The sequence below is a fragment of the Mesocricetus auratus genome, unplaced genomic scaffold, assembly GCF_017639785.1.
Source record: "Mesocricetus auratus isolate SY011 unplaced genomic scaffold, BCM_Maur_2.0 Super-Scaffold_100007, whole genome shotgun sequence".
Lineage (NCBI taxonomy): Eukaryota > Metazoa > Chordata > Mammalia > Rodentia > Cricetidae > Mesocricetus > Mesocricetus auratus.
This window is the reverse complement of record NW_024429191.1, coordinates 78,774,844-78,787,785: the sequence shown is the minus strand read 5'-3', so window position 1 is coordinate 78,787,785 and position 12,942 is coordinate 78,774,844. Positions and strand designations below refer to the sequence as shown.

The 12,942-nt window shown below is 49.3% G+C and overlaps 1 protein-coding gene across 5 annotated transcripts in view; it reads left to right on the top strand.

Annotated features, from left to right (window-relative positions):
* Positions 1 to 12,799, top strand: part of Ezh1 (enhancer of zeste 1 polycomb repressive complex 2 subunit) — a 35,733-nt gene extending 22,934 nt beyond the window's left edge. For all 5 annotated transcript variants that reach the window (XM_040749735.1, XM_040749734.1, XM_040749733.1 and 2 more), the window contains 11 exons: positions 418 to 598; positions 1,188 to 1,384; positions 3,136 to 3,227; positions 4,076 to 4,116; positions 4,674 to 4,799; positions 8,054 to 8,232; positions 8,831 to 8,926; positions 9,271 to 9,352; positions 10,019 to 10,099; positions 10,603 to 10,687; positions 10,903 to 12,799. In XM_040749735.1, coding sequence (XP_040605669.1) covers positions 418 to 598; positions 1,188 to 1,384; positions 3,136 to 3,227; positions 4,076 to 4,116; positions 4,674 to 4,799; positions 8,054 to 8,232; positions 8,831 to 8,926; positions 9,271 to 9,352; positions 10,019 to 10,099; positions 10,603 to 10,687; positions 10,903 to 10,963 — 1,221 coding nt within the window. In that variant the 3' untranslated portion in view covers positions 10,964 to 12,799. The remainder of the gene's footprint in view (positions 1 to 417; positions 599 to 1,187; positions 1,385 to 3,135; positions 3,228 to 4,075; positions 4,117 to 4,673; positions 4,800 to 8,053; positions 8,233 to 8,830; positions 8,927 to 9,270; positions 9,353 to 10,018; positions 10,100 to 10,602; positions 10,688 to 10,902) is intronic.
* The last annotated feature ends 143 nt before the right edge of the window (positions 12,800 to 12,942 follow it).

Genomic DNA, 12,942 nt, shown 5'->3' with positions numbered 1-12,942 from the left:
TGCCTGCATGTATGTCTGCAGGCCCGAAGAGGGCACCAGGTCTCATTATAGATGGTTGTGAGCCACCATGTGGTTGCTGGGAATTGAACTCAGGACCTTTGGAAGAGCAGTCAGTGCTCTTAACCTCTGAGCCATCTCTCCAGCCCCCAGGAGATGTTCTTAAATCCCAGATTGCTAACACAAGAATGAATTTCATATATTGAAAGCTGAAGATGTGAAGATTCTATCATTTAAGATTATATGGTACCTCTTTTGTGAAAATGGATGTTTCCATGTCTTGCGGATGTTTAACCACTGTCATAATATGGTCACACTTAGATGGTACAGATAAAACCAAAGTATCATTATACACAAAGCTTTGTGATGGTGGCATCATCCTGGAGACCCTGTCTCCTACCTGTAATGTGTTCACCACAGGAAGGGGCAAAGGAGTATGCCATGCTCCATAACCCTCGGTCCAAGTGCTCCGGGCGCCGTCGGCGAAGGCACCATGTGGTCAGCGCTTCCTGTTCCAATACATCTGCCTCTGCTATGGCTGAGACTAAAGAAGGAGACAGTGACAGGGACACTGGCAATGACTGGGCCTCCAGTTCTTCAGGTAAACAGAAGATGACAAGGGTCAATGCCCAGCTCATAATATGGATACCTTTTAAAAACTGTTTATTCTTGCTGGGCCGTGGTGGCACACCCCTTTAATCCCAGCACTCAGGAGGCAGAGGCAGGTGGATCTCTGAGTTTGAGTCCAGCCTGGTCTACAGAGTGAGTTTAAGGACAGCTAGAACTACACAGAAGAACTCTGTCTTGAAAAAACAAAAAAAGAAAAGAAAAAAAAAACCAAAAACTTAATTTCTTTCCCCCACTTTACCTGGAAGCTGTGAAAGTCAGTCTCTCTCTCTCTCTCCCTCTCTCTCTCCCGCTTTCTCTCCCTCTCTTCCTCCCTTCCGCTTTCTCTCTCTCTCCCTCTCTTACACACACACACAGAGAGCATGCACAAGTGTGCATTGTGTGAGTAGGCCAAGCTAGTGGCACATTTGTTCTGACCCTGCCGACTGGCTGGATTTACAGGTGTGCCGGGGGGGGGTGGAGCAGCTGTTCCCACCCCTACCTGTTCCCCCCTTCAATCACAGGATGTGCTCTGACAAGGGGCAACAGCTGCGTTCCACACTTGTGTTTTCTCCCTTGTTCAGAGGCTAACTCTCGCTGCCAGACCCCCACGAAGCAGAAAACCAGCCCAGCCCCACCTCAGCTCTGTGTTGTGGAAGCCCCGTCAGAGCCTGTGGAGTGGACTGGAGCTGAAGAATCTCTTTTCCGAGTCTTCCATGGCACCTACTTCAACAACTTCTGCTCAATAGCCAGGCTTTTGGGAACAAAGACATGCAAACAGGTACTTGCTGAGAGCAGCAGCATGAATGTGGGCCCTCTGTTCATTGCTCATTTTCTCTACTATCTTAGCGGAATTGTCCACACAGAAACTTTCTTGAGTTCAGTGTCTTGTAAATATCTCCTCTAGATCATGGAGAGGCCTGGATCACAAATCGCCTGCTCTTTTCCTTGCTGTGTATCTAGAGTGTGTGTTGAGTGTGTGTGTCAGAGGAAGGGGGAGAGAATGTATGTGGGTGCATATTTTTTATTTTTTGAGACAGGTTTGACTGGCCTAGGGGTCACTATGTAGACTAGGCTGGCATTGGACTCCGAGCTCTACTTCCTTCTGCCTCCCAAGTGCTGGGATTAAAGGTGTGAGCAACCACACCGAGCCCTAGGTTTTTCTAACCGCCACCCCATACCTGGTACAGACCTCAACCTTCTCGCTCATACCATCCCTGGAAATGCAGTTTGACAACAGCTACTGATGCTCCAGAGGCGAGAAAAGACTGCAGACCGCTAAGACGGCTCTGCAGGTAAAGGCACATGCTGACCCAAGTTTGATCCCCAGGACCCACACATTAGAAGAGAACCAACTGTTGAAAGTAGTTTTCCAGCTACTTCACATTGACACTGCAGTACATACGTGCCTATACAAACACAAGCATGTATGTACCTTGAATGAATGAAAATGTAATAAAATTCTTCAAAAGAAAGAAGAATACAGACCAGAGTTGAGAACAGGTGTCTGAGCCACTCTGTCAGCAAGAAGGGGACCGCGGCAGATCCCTGATCACACAGCTCCCTGAATTCTGCAGGTCTCTGGTCTTTTGCTAGGAGCACATTCTTGAGCATTACTAGGCCTAACGTTTCAGGAGGGGCTGAGAGCCTGTTGCACACTCTTCCGTGTGGCTGGTGAAGGAGCTATGAGCAGAAGGACGTGCACTTCCATTTTGGAATCTGTATCTGCTTCCTTGTGACATGGGTTTTTTTTTTTTTCAAGTTTATTATTACTAGTGTGTGTGTTTGTGTGTGGTGTATAGTGTGTGAGTGTGCACATGCCATAACAGTTCTGTGGAGGGCAGAGAACAACCTTTGGGAGTTGGTTCCAGTCCTTACACAGTAGGATCTGTGGACTGAACCCGGGTCATCAGGGTTGCTTGGCAAGTGCTTCTCCTGCCCAGCCATCTTGCCACCCCACGGCACAGGTTCTTTAACCTACAAGTCTGTAGAATTGTATGTGGTTTTTTTTTAAGGCATCTTTTCCTGGTACTGTTGTGGTTTTTACAGGATATCAGAAGTGTCCCTAGTCAAAGAGGGAATAAATAGGGAAGAGAGGGAGAGGAGACAGAAAACTAATGCCATAAAGGAAGAAGCTTGTGGAAGTCTTCCCTAATGGACAGCCAAGGTCTGCTACCTTTCTGCCAACAGAGGGAGCTAGTGCTTAGCCCGGTGACACCCTTCTCATCCGGCCTCACGCAGCACCCGCAGTTCCCTTCCTAAGAGAGGCAGAGCGCCTTGAGCAGCTCCCTGCTTGAAGAACGGTAGATGAAAGCAGTCGTGGTGGGCAGCAGTACTGTGTGCAGAGTTCTGCTTCCCCGGCCTCAGGAAACCTTCAGAGCCAGTGACACCCCCACCCCACCCCAGCCACACCCTGTTTCTCTCTGACTGAAAAGATGCAAATCCCAGATCCTTCACAAGCCTAGCGCCTGCCCAGTCACTTGCCTGGTCCCCTGGCCCTGAGTGTGACGGTCCTGTCGGCTTCTCTTCCAGGTCTTTCAGTTTGCAGTAAAGGAGTCACTTATCCTGAAGCTGCCCACAGATGAGCTCATGAACCCTTCACAGAAGAAGAAAAGGAAGCACAGGCAAGGACGACAGAGAACTCTGTTGTCTGGGGTCTGACCTCCTCGCAGGGTCTTGGCCACTCACTGCACTGGGCAGAGCCAGCCCATGTCACTGGGCCACTCAGATGAGAGCCACTGTCCTCAGTACTCCCTGTTGCCCCCACTGAGGACGCTTGTGCTAGCTGTCTGGTTTCCCTTTTGAGTTTCTAACTCTACACTAAGATTGTTTCCCCTTCTTAGATGGCGACCCTCTTCACCCCTTACCACCTCTCAGGAGTTTGTTCCTTTTCTTTATCTATATATTTATATGTGTTGTTTTCAGAATCACATAACAGTGTGTATTGAAGAAAATTAGTAGCTAGACATGGTTAATCCCAGTACTCGAGAGGCAGAGCTAGGTGAGCCTCTGTGAGTTCAGGGCCAGCCTGTTCTACATAGTATCAAGCCAGGCAGGGCTACATGGTGAAACCCTGTCTGAAAAATAAACCATCACTCTGACAGCCAGGTTCCCTGAGGTGTATTACTAGTCAGGGAAAGGAGGTGGCTTTAAGTTCAGAGGAAGTCCTGTCTCTCTTTCTTGTCAGTTTCCTCACTGAAAGACTTTCCCACCTTAGAGCTCTGTCTGGCAAAGAGGAGAAGGCAGGAAAAGGAAGGAGCAGTAGTGTGATAAGAGACAACCTTGTGAGTTTTGCTTTGTTAGACGGGCCTCCGATTCTGCGTACCAAGATGGGTGCCTCCTCCTAAGGAACTTTGGAAGGGTACCTCACAGTTGTCAAACTGTCCCTCAGAGCAGGGCACACTGTCATTTGTCTGCATCCTCAGAGGACCATGACTCGGACCTATCTATCCCGTCTATCTTTTTCTCCTAGGTTGTGGGCTGCACACTGCAGGAAAATTCAGCTGAAGAAAGGTGAGTTCAGTTGAGGAAAGGTGGGGATAGGTCAGAGTAGAGTGTGTGTTCATGTTCAAGGTTATGGGCTCCATCCTAGGCGTGCGTATACACACACGCACACACACACACTTGTCCACACAGCTCAGACTGAAGCCTCACCCTGTGGTTATCACCCTGCCACACCTATAGCTCTCTTGTTGACCCTGGCTGCTTCTGCAGATTGCAGATTTGTTTGCAGCATCTCAAGGGCTGAGCCAGTGGCTACAGCTGAGATGCCCTCTCAGGAGATAAACTTAAGACCTGTGGTCTCTAAGTTTCCTACTGTGCTGTTTGCCAGTGCCAGACCTCTGCGTTTAGAGTAGCTGCCTTGTTATCGCAGGCCATCTCCATACCCTACCCACAAAGCAGATACCTCACAGTGTTTGTGTGGGGGTGGGGGGATGGTCAGCCACTTTATCAGGTGCTAAATGTGTCCAAGGTCATGACTAGGACACATTTTCTTTGACTTGAACCTTTGGAGGGCTGGGCATCGAGGGAGCCTGGTCATAGCGGTGTCCTTCTCTGCTCTCTTTTAGATAACTCTTCTACGCAGGTGTATAACTACCAACCGTGTGACCACCCAGACCGTCCCTGTGACAGCACCTGCCCCTGCATCATGACCCAGAATTTCTGTGAGAAGTTCTGCCAGTGCAGCCCAGACTGTAAGAGCACCCTGCTTTCACCATCTACCAAAGTGGTTGGCCTTGGAGTGTCCAGGCTCCCTCCCGTCCCATAGCTGCCTGCAGACCTTTGATCCCCTTTGCTATGCTTCAGGCATCCTACAGGGAAGGAAGGTGTGAGCCACCTGAAAAGTTGTGGGGGTGGTTGGTCTATTTTTAATTTTAAAACATATTTTATTATTTTATGTATATGAGTGTTTTGTCTTCATGTATGTGTACACTGTGGGCATACCTGCTGTCCAAGGAGGTCAGACAAGGGAGTCAGATCCCTTGGAACTGGGGTCACAGAGAGTTGTGAGCCACTATATGGATGCTGGGAATCAATCCCAGGTCCTCTGGAAGACAGCCAGTTCCCCATGCTGCTAAACCATTGCTCTAACCCCTGTTCTACTTTATAAAAGCACCCCACCTCCCTCCCCTACCCGCTCTCTGTGTTTTCAAGCAGTTTTCCTTTCTCCACAGCTTAGGTAGCTCAGGTCACAGGTATGTACCACCTTTCCCAGCTGTCAAAGTCAGGTGGGGATTCTGGAAACAGGAACTAGACAGGATACTTCTCCCATCTTCTCCTTCCGGGAGTTTTTCCTATGGTGCATCCACAGTCTCCTCTTTCTTTAGGGTGTTGTTTTTAGAAAGTGTTAGGGCTGGAGAGATGGCTCAGTGGTTAGAAGTACTTTGTGCTCTTCCAGAGACCTGAGTTTGGTTCCCTGCATCCATGTTGGGCAGCTCACAAGCACCTGTAATTTCAGCTCCAGGAGATATCTGACCCTTCTGTCCTCGGGCATCCCACACACTTGACATACACATACATATAAATAAAAATAAAAGTGAAAAAAAAAAAGGTTATATGGGTTGAGTGTGGTAGTATGTAACTGACTAGGTCTGGAATTCCATGGTAGGAGTCTCAGGCAGGATGATCAGAGTTCAAGGCCAACCTGTGCTACTAATGAAATCATGTTTCAACAACCCCTATCACCTGCAAATTTGTTTAACTGGATACAGTGTTACATACTTATATGACCCTAGCATTTTGAGAAAGGCAGGTGAATCACTTGGACCTAGACGAAAACCCTGCCTCACAAGAGAGAACTGGAAAAGAGGGTAAGGGAGAGGGGGAAAGAGAAAAAAGAAGAGACAAAAGAGAGGTGGTGAGGTGATTCAGCAGGTAAAGAAACTTGCCTGGAAGCCGGGGTTATATCCCTGGAACCACATGACGGACAGAGAACTGCTTCCTGTTTTCTCCACACATGTGGATGGCAGGGTGTGCCTACACCTGTACACACCCACTAAATACATAGAATTCTTTACAAGTTTGAAGAAGAGAAAAAGAATATGCACGGAGAAGTCTTTGGGGATTTTGAGAGTTTTGGTAACCCAGGCCTAACCTTGAACTCCTCATCCTCCTGCCCCTATCTCCCAGCTGCTGGAATTATGGGCATGTGCCACCACACTGGACCCATATAGAGAATTCTTCATGTTTGTTTAATAGCTGAAGACTGAATGGTTGTGGTTCTAGGGGTTGTGGTTCTAGGGCTCTGTCTATACTCACTCCAGCTAGAGTTCTTTAGAAAACATTTTTTTCCCACATATATTAATTGAGCTACGTAAAGAGCCTTCATTTCAACATATTAGCTGGAGTTTATTTTGTTGTTGTTTTGTAATTTGTTTTGTTTTGAGACAGGGTTTCACTATGCAGTCCTGGATGGCCTTCAATTCATAGAGATCTACCTGCCTCTGTCTCTTGAGTGCTGGGATTAAGGCATGCACCACCATACTTAGCTGAGGACTTTGACTATCTCGTAGGAGGAGCTGGAATGGGTAAAGGTGCATACTGTTCCAGCACCCATATCAGGCAGCTTACAAGGAAATACAGCTTTAGCTCCATGGGATCTGATGCCACCTTTTGGCTCCCAAAGGCTCTTGCACTCAGGTGCACATAGTCACCTACAGATACACACACATAATTAAAATTAAAAGTAAGGGGCCGGGCGTTGGTGGTGCACGCCTTTAATCCCAGCACTTGGGAGGCAGAGGCAGGCGGATCTCTGTGAGTTCGAGACCAGCCTGGTCTACAGAGCTAGTTCCAGGACAGCCTCCAAAGCCACAGAGAAACCCTGTCTCGAAAAACCAAAAATAAAAAAATAAAAAAAAATAAAAAAATAAAAGTAAGTATGTAGGGGGCAGGAGAGATGGCAGTGGTTAAAAGCAGAAAACCTGGGTTCTGTTTCTAGCACCCTCACAACTTCCTGTAATATAGCTCAGAGAGATCTAACACCGCCTTCTGGCCTCTGTGGATATGGATCCTGTACACACATAAGTAATAAGCGTGTATACACATAAGTAATACATACATACATATCTAGTAAAAGACAGGAGTCTGGGGGTCAGCAGAAAAGTAGCTCTCATTTCTGATCCCATGTCACCTTTCCTCTTTGAGTCGTACAATTGATGGCAGCCTCTGGGCTTGCAGAAGGCAGTGCCCAGGCTGTGCTGTGATTGTCACCTAACAAGAAACAGATAGTGATCTTAGCCACAACACATAAGCACTAATACTGGGGAGGGCTATGGGTGGAGGATGGTACAGAATGGATGCATTTGGTTCTCAAAATGATACTTGTTTTGATGAGGATTTACTGTGAAAAGCACTGATTTCATTTTCTCTGGGGTTCTCTCCACCTCGATTCCAAATTCTGTCAACAAAGATGAGAGGGGGACCCTGTTGGGGAATCTCCATGTGACACTAAATAGTCACTCCTGCTTTTTTGTCTGCTGGACTTGAATGTTGGGAATTAGTTCATAGTTTGTATATCTGTGTAAGCGTGCTCATGTGTGTGCATGTATGTGCGTGTGTGGGCCAAGGTCAGCCTTGGGGAGCCTCTTAGCCTTGTTTTTTACATGGCATCTTTCACTGGAACTAAGGGCTTGCTTATTAGGGTAAAGCTATCTGGCTAGTGAGCTCCAGGAATCCCTCTCTCTACCCTCCCAGCACGGAGGTGTTGCCATGCCTGGCTTTTATATGTGGGTTCTATAGGATGGATTCAGTTTCTCCTGCATGCATGGTAAGAGCCATCTCCTGAGCCCTGAAGGAGGTACTTCATTGTCTAAAGGAGGCCAGGTGTTCAAGGGAAGGACCCTTCTGTCTGTTCTGCCAAGGGTCACTTTTAACTTCTCTGCTGTCCCGGAGTCTGACCTGCATTGGTGTGGGCCTGCTTCCTAACCATCCCCATCTCCCCACCCAGGCCAGAATCGTTTTCCGGGTTGTCGCTGTAAGACTCAGTGCAATACCAAGCAGTGTCCTTGCTATCTGGCAGTACGGGAGTGTGACCCTGACTTGTGCCTCACGTGTGGGGCCTCAGAGCACTGGGACTGCAAGGTGGTATCTTGCAAAAACTGCAGCATCCAGCGTGGCCTCAAAAAGGTGAGGTCTTTTCTTGGGTCCATGGTCCCAGGTGTCCTTGTTCCTTTGGATCCTCAGAGGGTTTATATGTGAAAGTGCTTGACAACTTTGTCAGTGGTCAGACTAATCAAATTTTCGATCCTACCTGAAGGATGCTTACATTCTGTTCTCTGGTGTTGGGTTGGAGTCTCAGACTTTGTTTCTGGGAGGCCAGCACTTTACCAATGGGCCCCAGCCCCAGCCCTGGTGTCGCCCCTTCTACCTCCTACATTGTGGTGAATGCCCAGACTCAGCCCGGGAGGTCCCCAAGGGAGAGGAGGAGAGTGTCCTGTTTCCTGCACCACTTCCCGTTCTTGCCCCCTCTCCCCAGAGCAGAATGGTGGGGACGGCTCTGTTTGCAGGCTCTTGCCCCCTCTCCCCAGAGCAGAATGGTGGGGACGGCTCTGTTTGCAGGCTCTTGCCCCCTCTCCCCAGAGCAGAATGGTGGGGACGGCTGGTTTCAGCTCTGGCAGTTGGTAGTTGTTTCCACCTGCCCCCATCACACACGTGCGTGTGCATGCAGCACTCACACCCACTCACCCCCGCCCTGCCGTCTAAGGCTTGCCTCCCTCTCCCCCAGCACCTGCTGCTGGCCCCTTCTGATGTGGCCGGATGGGGCACCTTCATCAAGGAGTCTGTGCAGAAGAATGAATTCATTTCTGAATATTGTGGTGAGGTGAGTGTTCCAGGTTCAGCCCGCATTCTTACTGGGAAGGTACTGACAAGAAGCTCTCTGATTTTCTGTGGGTTAGACTTCTGTGAATTAATTTCTAAATAACTCAGCCCAGTTTTCATGTGGCCTCTCAGGGGATCCCACAGAACTGTTTGCAGTCCTGAAGCAAACCACTGTTTGTCAAAGCTTTGGTGTCTGGCTATCCGCAGCCTTCACCCTGGCCTTCCTGGGTGGAGACGGGACTAGTATAGCCTGAGCTTGCTTTCCTACACTGCTTCTCCCAGCTCAGACAGATATACCTTGAGCAGGCAGCCTGACGTCCTCTTGTTCCTTGTCTACTCCTCCAGCTCATCTCTCAGGATGAGGCTGATCGGCGAGGGAAAGTCTATGATAAATATATGTCCAGCTTCCTCTTCAACCTCAACAATGGTATGGCATGGCCTTCCTTTTATACCAAGGTGATAATATGCAAGTCTTTACACTAAGCAGCTTCTGCTGTATTCCAGGTTCAAATCAGACTGAATCTTTCCAATAGCTACTTCAAGCAAAGTGCTGTGGTTGAACTTGAAAGCCCCATAGGCCTGTTCATCTCTGAGTTGTGTTTGGAATTGGAACACTGGGCACTTCCTCTTGAGAAGTTACCCTACTCAGCGGGTGGGTGTGAGGAGGCGGGCCATGTGCTTTTCCCATCTCCTGTTACTATTCTGGGCTTCACATTCCCATCGGACTAAACTGTTTCTGTTACCACTTAACTGATTTTAAACTAGAGCTAGAGAAATGTGGAATTGAAGCCAGGCACATGGTTCATACCTGTAATCCCAGCACTTGAGAGCCTGGGACAAGAGAAATACCACAGATTTGAGGCCAGCCTGAGCTGCAAGTGGAGATCCTGTTTCCAACAAGCAAACAAAAAGGGGCATAGTGGCACATACCTGTAATCATAGCACTAGGGAAGGCTAAGGCATGAGGATTGTGCCATCTGTTCTAGGCCCTGGGCCACAGAGCTAGACCTTGTCCATCCATCCGTTCCCCCCAGGAAAAAAAGTATAGAGTTTCCTGGGACACTCATGATTTTCTTTGATTTATGTCATGTAGATTTTGTAGTGGATGCTACCCGGAAAGGAAACAAAATTCGCTTTGCAAACCATTCAGTGAACCCCAACTGTTATGCCAAAGGTGAGTGAGCCTTCAGTAGCCTAGGAAGTGGGGTGGGCTAAATACCTCATGCACTATGATTTTATCCATCATTCGACTTTTTAAATTTTTTGTTTGTTGTTGTTCTGTGTATCTCTGGCTGTCCTAGAACTATCTGGCCTTAAACTCAGAGCTCTGCTGCCTCTCCCTTCTGAGTGCCAGGATTAAAGGCGTGCGCCACTGCTGCCCGTTTTTTTGTTTTTCAAGAGTACTCATCATTAATATCTGACATTTTAGGCCTCTCACTTTCATACTTTGCTTTTTTCACTTACCGCATTAAAAATGCTTTCCCACAATCGTGATTTAAAGGTCACAGGTCCAATAGCAGATTCAAAAGCAGAGACAAGTGCCATCATAATTGCATTCTCCTTCCATTTGATTCTACTGGGAATTTGGAGAAAATCAGCTCAGAATCCTAAGCACAGGCTTGCAATGTGACTAGAAGACTAGTAAGCTAGTCCAGCTTTGTCCTCTCCTCTTTGCAGTGGTCATGGTGAATGGAGATCACCGCATTGGGATCTTTGCCAAGAGAGCAATTCAGGCTGGCGAAGAGCTCTTCTTTGACTATAGGTGAGGTGGCTGGGCATGAGGCAGAAGTGGCTGTGGGAATTGCTTTGGGATTTACAGCAGCTACAGTGGGTGGAGGAGAGGGTCTGTGGTCGCCATTGTTCGTCTCAACCAGGGACATTACAAATGGCTGCTAGGAACTGGGAGGAAGTGAAACAGGAGGGGACCCCATCTTACCAATCAGAGTAACCGCGTTCCTCCTCCTTGCTCTGGGATAGGTACAGCCAAGCTGATGCCCTCAAGTATGTGGGCATCGAGAGGGAGACCGATGTCCTCTAGCCCTCTGGGCCCCGTGACAGTGCTGTGGTCGCAGCACCGTCTTGCTTCAGGCACACTGCTGCTGCTCCAGCTGCTGCAATGTCTTCCATGCTGAGAACGCCCACCCACTCCTGTGTAACTAGACCTCCGCTGTATCCCAAGGAGACACTGCCTCAGTGAGAAGGGAAACAGGTGCTGAAGACCTGGTCTCCTGGGAGAAGCTGCACCCCCAGATCAGAGGAGGCAGCCATGGGCTGGGTGGATATTGAGGGTTGTTTCTCCTCAGCTCCCAAACCGTGGGCCTCAGGAGTCAACAGCACTGCCATTTTAGTTTTCCCAGTCAAGAGTCCTGTGTCACTGACTGTCAGGCTGGCTAAGTGAAATCAGGTCCCTGCAGCCTACAGGTGCCTGACAGGCATTACAGAGCTCAGAGGGAAATGAGTCTCTGTGACATCGAAGCAGAAATTTAAGGCTGCAGGAGCTAAGTGCCACCCTCCTGTGGACAGAGGGAGAGCCAGTCAGAACGTGGGCTCAGGAAGCTTGGAAAAACCTGTCCTGTAGACTATGGGGGGAGAAGGGCGTTTTCAGACTCCAGCAGCAGGCACCAGTGACCCAGCTCCTTCCAAAGTTCTGGCTCAGTGGCAGCCAGCCTCGGCTGCGGGTGTGGGCTGTGCCTGGCTGAGAGTAAGTACACCAGGTCACTACGCTGCAGTGGTCCTCAGGCCTTCGTTCCTCAGAGCTAGGTCCACGGAGCAGCTTTGCTTCTTTCTTCAGGGTAGCGGGGTCTAGTCCAGGGAGGGAGAGGTTGCTGGTGTGCTTTCCTCCGTGTGGGGTACCTGCGCTTGGCAGGGTTCAAAGGTGGTGAGGAGTGCCATTGCACATTCAGGAGGGCGTCACAGTGCAGGGCAGACTGGCAGACTTTCTCTGAGATTTATGCAGAACAAAGCACTTTAACTTTCTTTTAGAAGGTCTATAGATTGGAGTTTGAGCCAAGGTCTCTGGGGTTCCTGCCCAAATCCCACTTCTGAAAGAGGAAGAGGAGAGGGGAAGACCTTCCATTTCTTTCTCTTCTCCCGAGAGAAGCAGGTGGAGGTGGTCTGACACAAGAAGCAAGCTGTGACGGCCCGGCTGCCTTGGGTCTGGTGCGCTGGGAACAGGGGCATGGCTCTGAGTGGAAAGGACCTGGGCAGGTAGAGACTGACCTAGGGAGTGTTAGCCAGAGCTCCTCCCACGGGCCAGTGTCTGTCCCACCAAAGACGCCAGGCTCCTTTGGCCATAGTGCCCCTTAGAAATTTGCATGGGACTGCATGCTTGTGCATAGACACACCCCCTCACCACACTGGTAGGCACATGTACCTCACACAGCTCCTGACAGTAGCTTCTCCCCATGCCCTCATCACAGCTCTGAAATTGACAGCTGCCGGTGGCTTGTGTCTACTATGTGTATCAGGGATACCCTCAAGCCTAACCGTAGGCTCGGAATCACTCATCAATTCTCTGGGAAAACCAGAGACAGGCAGACAAGGGCCTGGCCGTGAGGAATGCTTTAAAACGTTGGTTCTAGGTTGACCCCAGCCTTCCCTCATCAGGCATCACTGGCAGCCCCTCCTTGTGAAGTTGAGGCCACAAATACTCATGCTCCTCCAGCTGCCATTCCTGGTCCCTGCTGTCTTCTTCTTTTAATGACGGGTCCCAGCCCTCCTCCCCACTTTTGCCCCACCTCATGTAAGATGGACACAGAGAGGTGGTTTGGACTGGTGGGGAGCTGGCGTACATGTGGCTTTATTGCCAGTGAATTTCTTGCACTTTAAAGTCCTGTGGCTTGTGACCTCTTACCTAATAAAGTGTTAGAATCCATTTTGGTTAGTTGTGTCCTGTGTGCTTGGGCTGGAAGGACCAGAGGTGGTGGTGTGGTAGCAGACTGGGCAGAAACTTCAACTCTGATCCCCACTATCCTCCTCTGAGGTCTAGGGGGCTGGGAGAGTGACCAGAGTGAAGCC